Source organism: Crotalus tigris, unplaced genomic scaffold, assembly GCF_016545835.1.
Source record: "Crotalus tigris isolate CLP2741 ecotype Arizona unplaced genomic scaffold, ASM1654583v1 scf7180000017739.2905288, whole genome shotgun sequence".
Classification (NCBI taxonomy): domain Eukaryota; kingdom Metazoa; phylum Chordata; class Lepidosauria; order Squamata; family Viperidae; genus Crotalus; species Crotalus tigris.
In genome coordinates, this window is record NW_024096605.1 from 2,311,327 (window position 1) to 2,325,785 (window position 14,459).

Here is a 14,459-nt window from a genome sequence, read left to right on the forward strand (position 1 = left end):
CTTTTCTATTTCCCCATGTCCAGATACCTCAGAATTCAAATTTGGTTGGAAAATAAGACTACCATCATAGGTATCATCTTCCTGCAAGGTAGAATGAAAATAACAACAAATTTGGGGAATGTTGGCATGAAGCCAAAAGAAAATAGAATATCCCCCTTCCTCAACCTCCCTTCACACATGACAGAGAGAGAGAGAGAGAGAGAGAGAAAGAGAGAGAGAGAGAGGGAGAGAGAGAGAGAGAGACAGACAGACAGACAGACAGAAAGACAGACAAATGTGAGCTCCTATTTGTTTCAACAACTTAAAAAGGGTCTTTTTAAAAAAAACATCAATGGCAATTGAATATATAGATCGATGCACCCTTGGATATGATAATATTAGCCTCTGGCATGTTAAGAGCAAGTACTATTAATACAAATGAGAAATAAACAAGAAAATGCCATGCCTTCTTTAATGTGATTTTTCTTCTTTTATAACAGAGCAAACATTTGCTTTTTAACAAGATTTGTCTAGGTGAAAGCATGAATAAATTATGACCCTTTCAAGATTCTCAGAAAAAAAAAATCTTTCATACGCATCTGATCTTTAGTAGCAAATGATCTGTACTGGGGCAAACTCTATTTGTTGTCTTTCTCCTCTCCATGGCTTGCCCGTTACCCAAAGCACTAGGCACAGGATGAGGCATCTAAAGGTATGTTTCATCTGTCGACACAGAGTTCAACTGTGTGAACTTGACTATCCAGACCCCGCACCCCTCCCCCAGAAAGACACACCAATGGAGTCTTCACCCTTTAGGAGGCAGAGATGTAATCCTCTTTTATGAAAAGGAATGAAAGTTAAGTTTTGGCCTGGACTGTACAGAATCGCACTAATTTACAATAGAGTGGCATCTTTTTCACAAAGAGTTTCAAGGCATGAATCACGGAGACTGGCAATTCAATTACCCTCTCCACTTAGAAAAGTATTCTCCCCTTTCTTGCCAAGTTGAAATCTACAGGAAATGCGATGTAGAAGAGACTACATTGTGCACGCCCGGCAAATATCTGAAACGCCTCAGGCTTTAGAGAACAAGAATCCCTGACCTTTTATGATTGCTACAGTAGTTTTCCAGCAAAACACACTCCATACAATAAAGCTCTTAAATACCTGACAAAAGAATGCATTTGCTAGATTCTGGCAAAAGAAGAAGAAGAAAAAAAATCTGCTATAATGAAAGCTGCTTAAATGAATACCTGAGAGTTCTACCGACTCTTTATTATTTCATGGGAGACCCTGTTTAGGAAGAAATGATAAAGCCACTAATATGCAGTAGGAATCTGAGCATTGTTCTTTCTCATACCTCACTCATGCACGTCTGTTTTTTAAAACCATGGGGACTTTCTTAGCATGTGGACAGTTAATACATACAGGGGAAGCACCATGGTATCTCCTGCCCCATCCATGTTATTGCTCTTCTCTGATCTCAAAACACCAGTCCAAGCTCTGAAGTCTGCTACCCACTCTGGATGTGAGTGGGAACAAGGCGGCTAGTTAATACTTCCATGGCATTACAGTAATATAAAATTACATATGAGCATATAAATTAAAAAAATAAATAAGCAACAAACAAACTAACAGCATCATATTACTGCAAAAGCTCCCACGGGATGTGTTGCTGACCAGAGTTAAAATGCACTATATACCAGAAAACAAGGGCTCTGGGGAATTTACTCATAAATCAAAACCCATTAATATTAGAATTTAAGACACTTTCTTAATTTCCAATGTAATGGCAATACATTATATAGCCTCCTGTATTGTGCGGCCTTAAAATTAAGTCTCTGTGAGTCCACAATAAAATTCCTTCCACATACAACTCTACAACTCCCCTGTATTATATAAATCACAGAGATACATTCTCTCGGTCCCTACCTTCTCTCAGTTGATTGAACTGAGGTGTTAAAATTTTATGGTTTTTGAAATAAGTAATATTTTCAATCTCCTAAAGTAGGAGGAACTGATTTGGTATAATACTCTTGAATATGCAATCTTTAAGGCAAAAATTATTATTCCAGGTTCGAAAAATCTGGTACTGAATCCTCAGTACCAGATCTTTTTTTCTCTAAAGACAACCACGGATAGAAGTGCAGGTCGTCACTTCACAATTGGTTACTTAGTGACCACTCACCAAAAGCTACTTAGGACCCTGTCCCTGGAGATTCGACAGCTGCACAAGTCCTATAGTCACATAATCACTTTGGGGGTACTTGGCAACCAACTCACCTTTACAGACAGTTGCATCATTCCACAGTCATGTGACCACAATTTATTACTTTTTTGGCCAGCTTCCAGCTTTTTGGGCCAGTTTTTGGCAAAAAACAAAAACAAAAAACCAGCCAGCCATAGGAATACATTGATCTGTTTTACAATTATCCTGTTCACCTCAAAAAGAGAGAGCATAAAATCAGATTTGGTTACATGGGTACCTTGACTTATGACCAACATAACTTATGATGGAAATTCCAAGTTCCATTATGGTTGTAAGTTGAGAACTATCTGTAATTTAGAACAAGACCATAGCATTGGCCACAGAGATGACTTCTTCTCATGATCCTACCAAGATCCAAACTTTAATCTTATATACATTATTATCTTTGCCCATCTACTCACTAAGAGTAAAGAGTGAATCCAAAGGTTAGGGAATGCCTCGCTCTATCAGAGAAAATCAACATCTGGATTCCTCAAACTGTGATGGCACCAACATGATGTCCTGCATTCAGTAATATCACGCAAGTGCTGCCCCTACATGCTTGCATCTCAACATGAAAGTATGTAAGTCAAAAGATTCACATAATGATGTTGTCATTAATATTTTATCATCTGTTCCTCTTGCCCACCCATAGATGTTCATGGTGCCAGGTGAATTCTAAGATATATACTGATTTAAATGCTGAAGTAGGACCGTGGTGAACAGTTCTTGTGTATACTGATCTGTGGAAGTTTATCAATATAACTGTAAGTTAGGCGTTATCTTTGAGCCCGGCTTAGTACATATCTTTCTATGTGAATAACACAGAAAATAACAATGGAGAAAGGAATACTATATGTACTTTAAGTTCATGGAAAAAAAGATAATCAGAAATCTAATATATATATATATATATATATATATATATATATGTATGTATGTATGTATGTATGTATGTATGTATGTATGTATGTATGTATATATTTGAGAAAATTAAAAATATGAACCCTGGGGGTATTCATGGTGAGAAATAAAATGATCACCAGGGTAATAAAACTATAAAATTTATTAAAAAAGCGCCTAGCTTTCGCCGTCACCTGCCGGCATCCTCAGGGCTAGTGCGCCAGGGAGTGAGAGAGTCGCTTTTATAGGTATACTGAAGTCTGCGCACGACTCCTCGACCTCGTCATCGGGCCTAATTGGTATGACTGCGCACGGCTGATCTGTTCCTACCCGTTCATTTCGATCGCATGTTCATCCTCATCCATCCTTCTTTCCCCCAATCTTGGGGTGGATGGGTAAATGCCTCTGTTATTGCAATGGTCTCTATGTTTTAACTCTTCCCCCCCGGGATCAGGTGACAGTACACATCTCATGTTTATTTTGCAATTCCCCTTCGTCCCATTGTTCTTCCTGCGGCAAGTTTTTCCTTTGGTTTTGATGTTTTCACTTCTTATATAAATGTCATCTGGACAGTCCTGCGGGTCTTTCCGGGATAGCTGTAATCCACTGGTGGTCTGGAATTCCTCGGTAAAATTAGGGCCCTGAAGGTGGAAAAAGATGAACTCATGGTCTCCTTCGATGTAGTCTCCCTATTTACTTCCATCCCGCAGGAACTTGCCATTGCGGTTTTAAGGGATCGACTGAATCAGGGAGACCAAGGATTACATCAAGACTCCCTTCGGACGGAAGATCTTATAAAATTAACGGGAGTCTGTCTCAACACTTATTTCACCTTTCAGGGCACGATGTACGAACAGATTAAGGGAACTCCTATGGGGTCGCCGATCTCCAGTGTGATTGCGGAGGTGGTGCTCCAACGGTTGGAACACATAGCGTTGGCCCAATACCAACCAAAATTCTGGGCCCGCTATGTGGACGACACGTTTGTGGTCATCAAGGAGCGGCACAAGACCGACTTCATGGGCATCCTGAATTCGGTATACCCAGACATCCGGTTCACCATGGAAGAAGAACATCAGGGCAGTTTAGCGTTTCTAGATGTGTTAGTACAGCGCCAGGTGGACGGATGTCTGTCCACTAAGGTATACCGAAAACCCACATGCACAGACAGGATCCTCCATTTCGAGAGTAATCACCCCATGGCCCATAAAGTCAGCTGTGTCAGGACCATGTTTAAGCGAGTGGAGTCGCACTGTAGCACTGCCAAAGCTAACAGAGAGGAGAGAAACTACCTCTTTCAGGTGTGTAAACGTAATGGGTACCCGGCTAAGTTCATTAATCGGTTCAATAAACCACCTGGACCCGGGAGCGACCCCACACCCCAAGGACCCACACCTTAGATAACCACACGTGTTACTCTCCCCTATATTCACAATGTCTCAGAGGCTACAGCAAGGATTTTGGCTCCGCACAGGATACAAGTGGCCCATAGACCGAACCAAACACTGCGGGCAGCTATAATGCGCCCCAAGGACCCACTCCCCAGCATTGAAAGATCGGCAGTCATTTATAAAATCAATTGCATGGACTGCCAATCCAATTATGTTGGGGAGACAGCTAAACGGATTAAGACCAGGGTCCATGAGCACAGGTTAGCATTGAAAAGGGGAGACCAATACTCCCAGATATGGGCACACATGGCGGAATTAGACCATAAATTCAATTTCAGTGAGGTTAGCGTATTGGCTAGTGACAACACCAAGGGGGGCCGCCTACTTAAGGAGGCATGGCTCTCGGATGATAATTCTATCAACCGGCACGTGGACCTGTGCCCGGCATATATGGCCTTAAGGTTGTGGAGCACAAATAACCAACGACAGCACCCCTGGCGTCCCAATAATAGTTTCAATGGTATTAAGGAGGAGGAATCAACCCCTCAATTGATCCGAGGCAACCTGAATGAGGAAACACAGCCGGAGAATACCCCTTCTATGTCAGTAACATTACCTGCTGCGACCAGTATAAAGGAAGACGTGGCTGGCGGAGGAGGGGAGGGATTTTTGGATATGACGTTCCACCCGCACATGGAAGAAAATGCGTCAGCCGCTTCGGAAAGAAAGGAGAGACCCCCCTGTCGGACCAGGATGGTCAGCTTGGGAGGGAGAGAATCGCAGAGCATGATCGGAGGCGGACCCATGAGAATTGGAGAGAGAGAAAAAACGCAGGAGACTGGACCATCACACCCCCCCTTGCGCATCCCGGAGAACTCCGGAGGACTCGTATGGTTACCAACGACGCAAGAGGGAGGAGGCAAACTGAGGAGAGATGCCACGATGCTCAAATGGAGCGAGATTCCATCATTACCCCCCCGGACCGATCACCCGCAGTAGGGGACGTGCAGGACGGTTAGGTGTGGTGACGACCAGAGAACCGCCGCCCCCCTCCACCTACGATCGAGCGGTCTATCCTTCAGCTCCGGACCATCGGCGAGTCGCACCCGCCTGGGAGGGACCTGCGGGATCATTTGGACGGTGTTTGTCCCAGGGGGAGGAGCGAGGGCATGGTTTCGCCGTCGCTCCCCCCGGACCGACTGACCATGGTGTGGTGCGCGCGAGGCGGCTGGACGCAGGGGTAATTGGGGAGCTGTCGTCCCCCCCTCCCGTGACTGAACGGCTTACCCCCCAGCCCCAGACCACCAGTGGATTACAGCTATCCCGGAAAGACCCGCAGGACTGTCCAGATGACATTTATATAAGAAGTGAAAACATCAAAACCAAAGGAAAAACTTGCCGCAGGAAGAACAATGGGACGAAGGGGAATTGCAAAATAAACATGAGATGTGTACTGTTACCTGACCCCGGGGGGGAAGAGTTAAAACATAGAGACCATTGCAATAACAGAGGCATTTACCCATCCACCCCAAGATTGGGGGAAAGAAGGATGGATGAGGATGAACATGCGATCGAAATGAACGGGAAGGAACAGATCAGCCGTGCGCAGTCATACCAATTAGGCACGATGACGAGGTCGAGGAGTCGTGCGCAGACTTCAGTACACCTATAAAAGCGACTCTCTCACTCCCTGGCGCACTAGCCCTGAGGATGCCGGCAGGTGACGGCGAAAGCTAGGCGCTTTTTTAATAAATTTTATAGTTTTATTACCCTGGTGATCATTTTATTTCTCACTATATATATATATATATATATATATATATATATATATATATCTATATATATATATATATATGTTTCTGAGGTTTTCTATTTGTATATAGGTCTTTGGTTATTCGGGTTTTCTCCCGCGTAAAAAATTGGAAGTGTCTTGGCAACGTTTCGACGAAGTCACATTCGTCATCTTCAGGCTGGTGTTTTTAGCTTCTTGCTTTGAGCAGCAATGTGTGGTTTTAGCTGTTTCTTCCTTTTAACTGCCAGTGAGGGTATGAACTGATTGGATGGGAGCTTGGCTGTGTTCTGATTGGGTGGAGGTGTGTTCTGAATGGTTAGGGGCTTGGCTGTGCTCTGATTGGCTGGGGGAGTGTTCTGTTTGGTTGTGCTCAGGTTAGTCTGAGTTGCAGAGGGGTTTAAGATTTTGGGGTTAGGGAGTCGTTTGTCAATAAGGGCAGGGGCTTAGAAGGGTCAGGTAAATGGCTTTATCATCTCGCTTGTTCATGCTGTGTGGGCGTTTTTCTATCTCGATGGCTTCTCTGATTATTCTGTTATTAAAATGTTCACTTTTGGCAATGGTTCTGGTATGTCCTGTGGCTTTAAGGTGTTGGACCAGGGAAGATGTTGGTTCCTCTTTTTTGACTGAGTTCTTATGTTCTTCAATGCGTGCACTTATTCTTCTGTTGGTTTGTCCGATGTATGTGGTGGGACAAGTGGTGCATGGGATTTCGTATACTCCTTGATTTTCTAATTCAATTTTATCTTTGGGGTTTCTAAGGATGGTGGATATTTTTCTGTTTGTGCAGAATGCTGTTTTGATGTTGTGTTTATGGAGGATCTTACTGATTCTGTCTGTGGTGCCTTTTATGTATGGGAGGAGGGCTTTGCCGTTTTCTTGTTCTTTGTCTTGGATTTTAGTGGGGGTTTCTTTTTGGATTAGGTTTGTAATCTTATTTCTATGGAATCCATTGGATGTTAGTACATTGGTGAGAGTGTGTAGTTCGGTTTTTAGGTGTTGTTCGTCAGCTAAGCGTTTTGTTCTGGAGATGAGTGTCTTGGCTACAGAGTTGATCTGTGCTGGGTGGTGGTGTGAGAGAGCGTGCAGATAGCGGTTTGTGTGTGTTTTCTTCTGGTAGATGGTGTGTCCTAGGGAGCCATTGGATTTCTTGTAGACTAAGACATCCAGGAAGGGAAGTTGGTTGTTAGCTTCTGTTTCCATGGTGAACTGTATTTTGGGGTGTAGGCTGTTGAGGTGTGTGAGGAAGTTGTCCAGTTTTTCTTTCCCATGTGGCCAGATTATGAAGGTGTCGTCTACGTATCTGAGCCAGAGTTTGGGTTTGTGATCCGATTTTTCTAGAGCTTGGGTTTCAAAGTGTTCCATGTAGAGGTTGGCAATGACAGGTGAGAGGGGTGATCCCATGGGTGCTCCTTCTGTTTGTTTGTATTTTTGTCCATTATAGATGAAGTATGTGTTGGATAGGCAGTGGTTGGTCAGATCTAAGATGTGTTTGGGGGGGTTATATTTGTTTTGAATAGCTGTCAAGGCTTCTTTGATAGGCACTTGGGTGAAGAGGGATATGACATCGAAGCTCACTAGTAGGTCGCTGGGCTGTAAGTTTTGTTTCTTTATGATCTCTATAAACTGGAATGAGTTTTTTACGTGTGAGGTGATGGATTCTGCATAGGGCTGTAGTTGTTTGGCGAGAAATTTGGCTAGGTTTTGTAGAGGTGAGCCTATGGAGCTGACTATAGGTCTGAGTGGGGTTCCTTCTTTGTGTATCTTGGGGAGACCATAGAGTTTAGGGCATCTGGATGATTTCTCTCTGGGAATGATTCTTTGCTGGATCTCTTCGCTAATGGGGGAGGCTTTTATCTTGGTTCTGGTGGTTTTTTCCAGGTAGGTGGTGGGATCTGTATTTAGGGGTTTGTATGTGGAGTCTTGGAGTAGGTTGGTTAATTTGGTTTGGTAGTCAGATGTGTTCATAACCACCGTGGCGTTGCCCTTGTCTGCTGGTAGGATTATTATGCTGGTGTCTTCTTTCAGGTTACGTAGTGCTGTCTGTTCCTCTACGGAATACCTTCGTATGTAAGTATCCATCTGGTTGACGGTGGATGGAAACATCTAAGAAGGCAAGAGAATTGTGTCTTTCTTCCTCTACAGTAAACTTTATGTCAGAGTAGATGGAATTTAATATTTCCATAAATGTAGTTACATGTTGTCTTTTGACAATGGCAAATGTATCGTCCACGTATCGAATAGAATCCTCCATTACCAGAGTAATCATCCTGTTTCCCATAAAATCAGCTGCATAAAAACGTTATTTAAACGCGTTGACTCCCACTGCAGCACGGATGAATATAAGAAAGAAGAGAGGAGACACCTCTTCCGTACGTGCATATATAACGGTTATCCATTAAAATTTATCAAACGACATTGTACAACTTTCCAGCACCAGACCACCCAACGAAGAAGGGATTCCCCCCTACAAAAAACACGCATCTCCCTCCCATACATAAGTAACATCTCAGAGGCCACAGCCAGACTACTAGCACCCCATGGTATAGAAGTAGCTCACAAACCTAACCAAACCCTACGATCAAAAATTATGCATCCAAAGGACCCCCTACCTACCATGGAGAAATCTGCTATTGTTTATAAGATCAACTGCAAAAACTGCGAAGGCAACTATGTGGGAGAAACAGCCAAACGCTTGAAAACTCGCCTCCACGAACACAAACTGGCCATAAAACGAGGCGAACCACACTCACAACTTTGGATGCATATGGCACAACAAGGCCATCAGTTTGACTTCAATAACACCCTTATCATAGCCAGTGATGCCACGAAGGGAGGTCGGCTGCTAAAAGAAGCCTGGTTCTCGAATAACAACTCAATCAATCGTCACATTGACTTGCACCCAGCACAACAAGCGCTACGAAAATGGAACTCAAACCATCATCCTTTATATCACAAACCTTACAATCAACATCCACAACATTCTAAACCAGGAGCTACACCTCCTCCCTACCAGAAACAATCTGATATAGACTACCCAGAAACCCCCCAACAATATCAAGAGGAAACCACACCCCCTTTAATTGGAGAAAACAACAATAATGACATTGGAGCGCTTAAGAAATTTGAGGATAGAACCACTAAATTTAGCACTACCCATAATAATAATAAAAGTGAATATCCCATACAGAGAGGGGAGAAAAAACATGTGATGACGACCCGTTCGCTTGATAAAAGGGAAAGTAACATGAGCGGGGAATCTGCCCAAATACCAACAGATTTTTGCTCACAGAAATGGGGGGGATTTAACTTGAATATTGACCTACGAGGGAAGATGAGCATGGGGGACACCATGATGGAGGAGGAGGATTCAAACATTGAAAAATACCACATCCAGTTGATGCTTGTACATGCGAGCGAAGATAAATACGGGAGCACGCAGCAGAGGAAAGATGTTAAATTGCAGCCGATGAAGCCCCGCCTCCATGGTAGGATATACAATGACATCAAACTAAATCCCCCCACTGCAACGAGAGCCAATACTGCCGGGAGAGGGCGGAACATAACTTTAACAATACCCCCTGAGGTCGACGGAAATGTGAACAAAAGTGCTCGAGAGAACGACAGAAGAAATCTTTACTCTGATTCCCCCTCCCACCTATCAGCTGTTCAGCAGGGAATGCTAGCACAGTCTAGGAACCACGTGCAGACGTCTATGGAACCCGTTTGAATCACCTTGTTAGAAACGGTCTCTCAGCCCTGAAGATGTTGGGGAGTTTTCCCAACGAAAGCTTGGCAACCTTTTAATATAGTAAAATACTTTAATTAAAGTATTTTAACTTTAAACTCTCCTGGTGAACGCGCTTTATTCATTTCATTTATATATATATATATATATATGTATGTCTGTATGTATGTATGTATGTATGTATGTATGTATATATGTTAATTATAAATTAACACAATCTGGAGAGACAGAAAACCAGGTTTCAATGGAAATTTTCTCCCAACTTCAAAAAGTCCCTCCTACATATCCTACTAATTAATCCCAACTAATTCAAAGAAGAAGAGAGGTTACTACAGGTTCTCAACATCTGGAATCCAATTCTTACAAGGTAAAAATCAAAAATTGAAAAGAGCTCTAAAGATTATAGTTTGGTATGGCCTACAATCAACGTTAAATCCAGGTGCCATTCAATATTCTCTGTATTAGTTTCACTCCATCCATATAACTGAAATTGATGCTGCTTACTACCACTTAGTGTCTTACTGCCCCATTCTTAAAGAAATCTCCCTATTCAGTGAATTTATAGTATATACAAGAGATAATAAGTACAGTACAATATGTATTTGTATGTGTATACACATAAACACAGAGAGGCATACGTACATTCATGTGCACACAAGCATACGCACACACACAAAACAAAAAACAATATTAGTTAAGATATATTAAAATTAAAAGCCATTAAAAGATATTTGAGAATCAATGTACACATTAGCTATGTATTTAGCATACAGTATCTCCACAGAAAAGTAGCAAGAATAATTATGCAATTAAGAAAGGTCTGCTAAATTTTGTAATAGCTGCTCCAAACATTATTTCATTAAGCTACACACAAAGATAAGGACAGTAATTCAATCATACAAAGCAACTGCAGCTTTTGCTTTTCTTTTTTCTTTTTCCTGCCTTCTTTCCTTTTTCCTTTGCCTTTTTTTTACCTTGTTTGCAATACTTGTGATAAATGACTTGATGTCTAGATTAGTTGGGCAGCTCTTCTGACAGGGGGCATCTGCACACTTTAAGCACCTGGGGAGGAAAGTAAATGAGTTAGAGTGACTTAGAGCACAAAGCACTGCCAACAACATACAATTTTTCCATGTACCTGACAGAAGCTAATCAATCTAAAAATTAATAATACTCTACTGTTCTGGCAGAAACTCAAAAAGGTTCCCATGGGTAAATGCTATTATCCCCACGCCACAGACAGGTAAACCAAGGCAGCTGATCCCAGATCATTCAAATCTTGAAAGTGAAAAGCAAGCCACCCATAAAATACAATTCCCCAGTGCATATATTTGTTATAATTTGTATTACGTGATGATAATCTTCTGCAAAGTCTTTATTTCAAACAGGCAAAAGCAACATGTACCACTAAACCAGCAGATTTTAAAACACTGCATTATGCCCTACCCAGCTTGCAGAATCCTGATCATTGTTTTTTTTTTCATTTTTGTAGTTTTTAATCTCCTACTATTAAACATTCTTGAGCATATTCCATCAAAATAATAAAACACAATAAAACAAAAATAAAATACCACCAGAGGAAGACAGAGTAAATTTAATATTAAAATAAAGAATAAGATACAGTGATTTCAGAATTATTAATTCTCTTCTGGACATTTCCGCAGTATAAAAACTTTCATAAATATTAGCATTTTGCCTAACGATACTTTAAAAAAAACTGATAAAAGAGCAATAATAAATCCATATACTAATCTGTGCCTAAATGTAACACTAATCTATGTCATATGTGTAGTCTTCATCTTGCAACCACAACTGAGACCAGAATTTGTTTTTAAATGAGACGATTGTTGAGACACCCGGTTTTATAACCTGCTGCGCTCCAGTTGACAAGTGAATTGTTGCAGTTGTGAATCATGAGGTCTTTAAGCAAATCTAGTTTTCCCCATTGACTTTGCTTGCCGGAAGCTGGCTGGGAAGGCTGTAAACACCGGTCGTACGGCCCCAGGATGCTGTAACCATTGTAAATACAAGCTGGAGTCCCAGCAACCAAATTCTAATCATGTGACCATGGAGATCCTGTGTTGGTTGTAAATGGGAGGACTGGTTTTACATCACATTTTTCAGTGCCATTGCAACATTGAACGGTCACTAAATGAATGGTAGTTAAGTCAAGGACTGCCTGTACTGATATTTGAACAAACTCTGCATTTACAGTGATCCTCTTCTCAACTGGGTGGTTTACTAGTATGTCCAAATAAATCAATTTCAGGCTGTGGTTTACAATCTTGATATAGTTGGATAATCTACAGCCGTGGTTCTCAACCTTTTTAATGCCGCGACCCCCAACCGGTCGTAAGTTGAGGACTACTCAACCGGTTGTAAGTCAAGAACTACTCAACTGGTCGTAAGTCGAGGACTACCCAACCAGTCGTAAGTTGAGGACTTTCCCTGCCCGGGAGTGCCGCGCAAGCGTGGTGCTGCCCCTTGCGCCAGCCGAGGCGTAGCTGAAAAGGGGCAGCGACGGCGCAGGGCAACCACTGGCTGGGCCACCAGCTGGCCCAGCCCAAGGGAGGTAAGGCACCCACCGGGCCCCCAGACAGCTCGCCTTCGCTGAAGACAACTTGCAGCACCGTTTGCAGAATGGGACTTTTGGCGAGCTCAGCAGGGCAGAGACAGCCTGGACAATTCCTATTGGCTTTTGAAAGCCAATAGAATTAGACTCTATTCAAGAGAGTCTATTCTATTGGCTTTCAAAAGCCAATAGAATAAAAGGGAATAGCACAGCTAAGGAAAAGGGGGAAAAATGGCGGATTGCGTTGTTTGGCGACCCCCGTGAAATGGTCGTTCGACCCCAAATGGGGTCGTGACCCACAGGTTGAGAACCTCTGATCTACAGTAATGTTGAATTATGGCTTAACTTGCAATCAAAGGAGGTCGTAACAGAGCCATCATCATCACCACCACCACTGTTAAGTCCTGTGCAGAGGAAGTGTTTTCCAGCAGTTTTGATCATTCACAGCATCTTCGGCATCGTCTCAAGAGACATTAATAATCTTAAGATCTTCCTCAAGTGTTTGGCACCAAGTTTTCAGAGGCCAGCCTCATTTTCTCTTTTCCTCAGAAGGTATCCAGCATAGTGCAATTTTTGGATGCCGGTCTTTAGACATATGTAAGATATGGACAACAAGCTGCATTTGACGTTCATTCACCATTTTCCATAGGTGTCCTAAATCTAACCTTTGTGGTATCTCCTCATTAGTGATGTGGTCAAGATAGGAGACATGGAAGGTGCTCAAGCAGCATTGTTGGAGAACATTTAATTGTTTAATTATGGTTGTACACTTCCATGTTTCTCATGGAAACTTTTAATGACTGTAAAAATCCGAATCCCGGGCATATCTGTTCATAATATACAATCTTCGAACTCCGGGAGGAATATAAATCAGCTGTTTATTGTTAAAGATTTAAAAACAATAAAAGCAACTATTTACAATACTAAAACAAACTTAGCTTTCTCTGATCCACTGTCAGAGTTGGCCCAGGTGCAGTTTCATACTAGAGTAACAACAGATAAAATACAAGGAGCACAGGGGCATGTTTTGAAAAGAAAAACAGAAAAGCTAAAGGTTGGAGACGGGAAACAGGTATCTTCAAATCACAGGGCATACTGATATTGTGGTTTTTGATATGTTGTTTTCATTTGCCCCAGTCTGACCCATACCCAAAAGATATATTTGAAGTAATATAAATCCTGTCACATAGAGATGACATGAAAAAGTTCTGTTAAATCATCTTTAACAATCAGGGACAAAAGATCAATCTTCAAAAGGATGTAGAAGAATGCAAACTTATTCTCATCTTATGAACTTAATCAAAACCCGTTAAGATTCCTTGCTCTTAATAAACTTTACTCTGAACTAAGGATTCCTTTGTTATTGTTCTTTTTAATCTTTTTTTCCACTCGCAAAGTGACAGAGCATGAGGTGATTTCAGGCAAATCAGTGTCCCTTTCTACCAAATTTTAGCCACCGATCTGGAAAATAGGAACCGTAGAACTGCTCTATTTTACTTGCTCCAAATATTACATGCATTTTCTTTTATTAACATGCATTTTCTAAAAGCTAAGAGGTGGCATATTATTTCATAAAATATCAAGTCATACTTTTTGAGATGTGGTGAGTTGCAATCTTCTACCTTCAGACCATTCTTATGATTATCAATAATAATCATGTCATGTTATTTATAATCAGGTGTTGAATATAAGGCAGTAAACTTATTTTCAATAAGAGCATTTAATCCATAATTTTTACTTGAGAAAGAGGGAGGTTAGAAAGATATTGAAAACAGAATTGAGAAAATGTGGAAGTACCATAACATTCAAGAGGAGAATATGGTTAAATG

The 14,459-nt window shown here is 41.7% G+C and overlaps 1 protein-coding gene across 4 annotated transcripts in view; it reads right to left on the reverse strand.

Annotated features, from left to right (window-relative positions):
* The window catches only part of DPYD (dihydropyrimidine dehydrogenase), a 567,113-nt gene that overhangs the window by 399,216 nt on the left and 153,438 nt on the right, over positions 1–14,459 (reverse strand). For all 4 annotated transcript variants that reach the window (XM_039339800.1, XM_039339803.1, XM_039339804.1 and 1 more), the window contains one exon: positions 11,033–11,120. In XM_039339800.1, the coding sequence (XP_039195734.1) occupies positions 11,033–11,120 (88 nt within the window). The remainder of the gene's footprint in view (positions 1–11,032; positions 11,121–14,459) is intronic.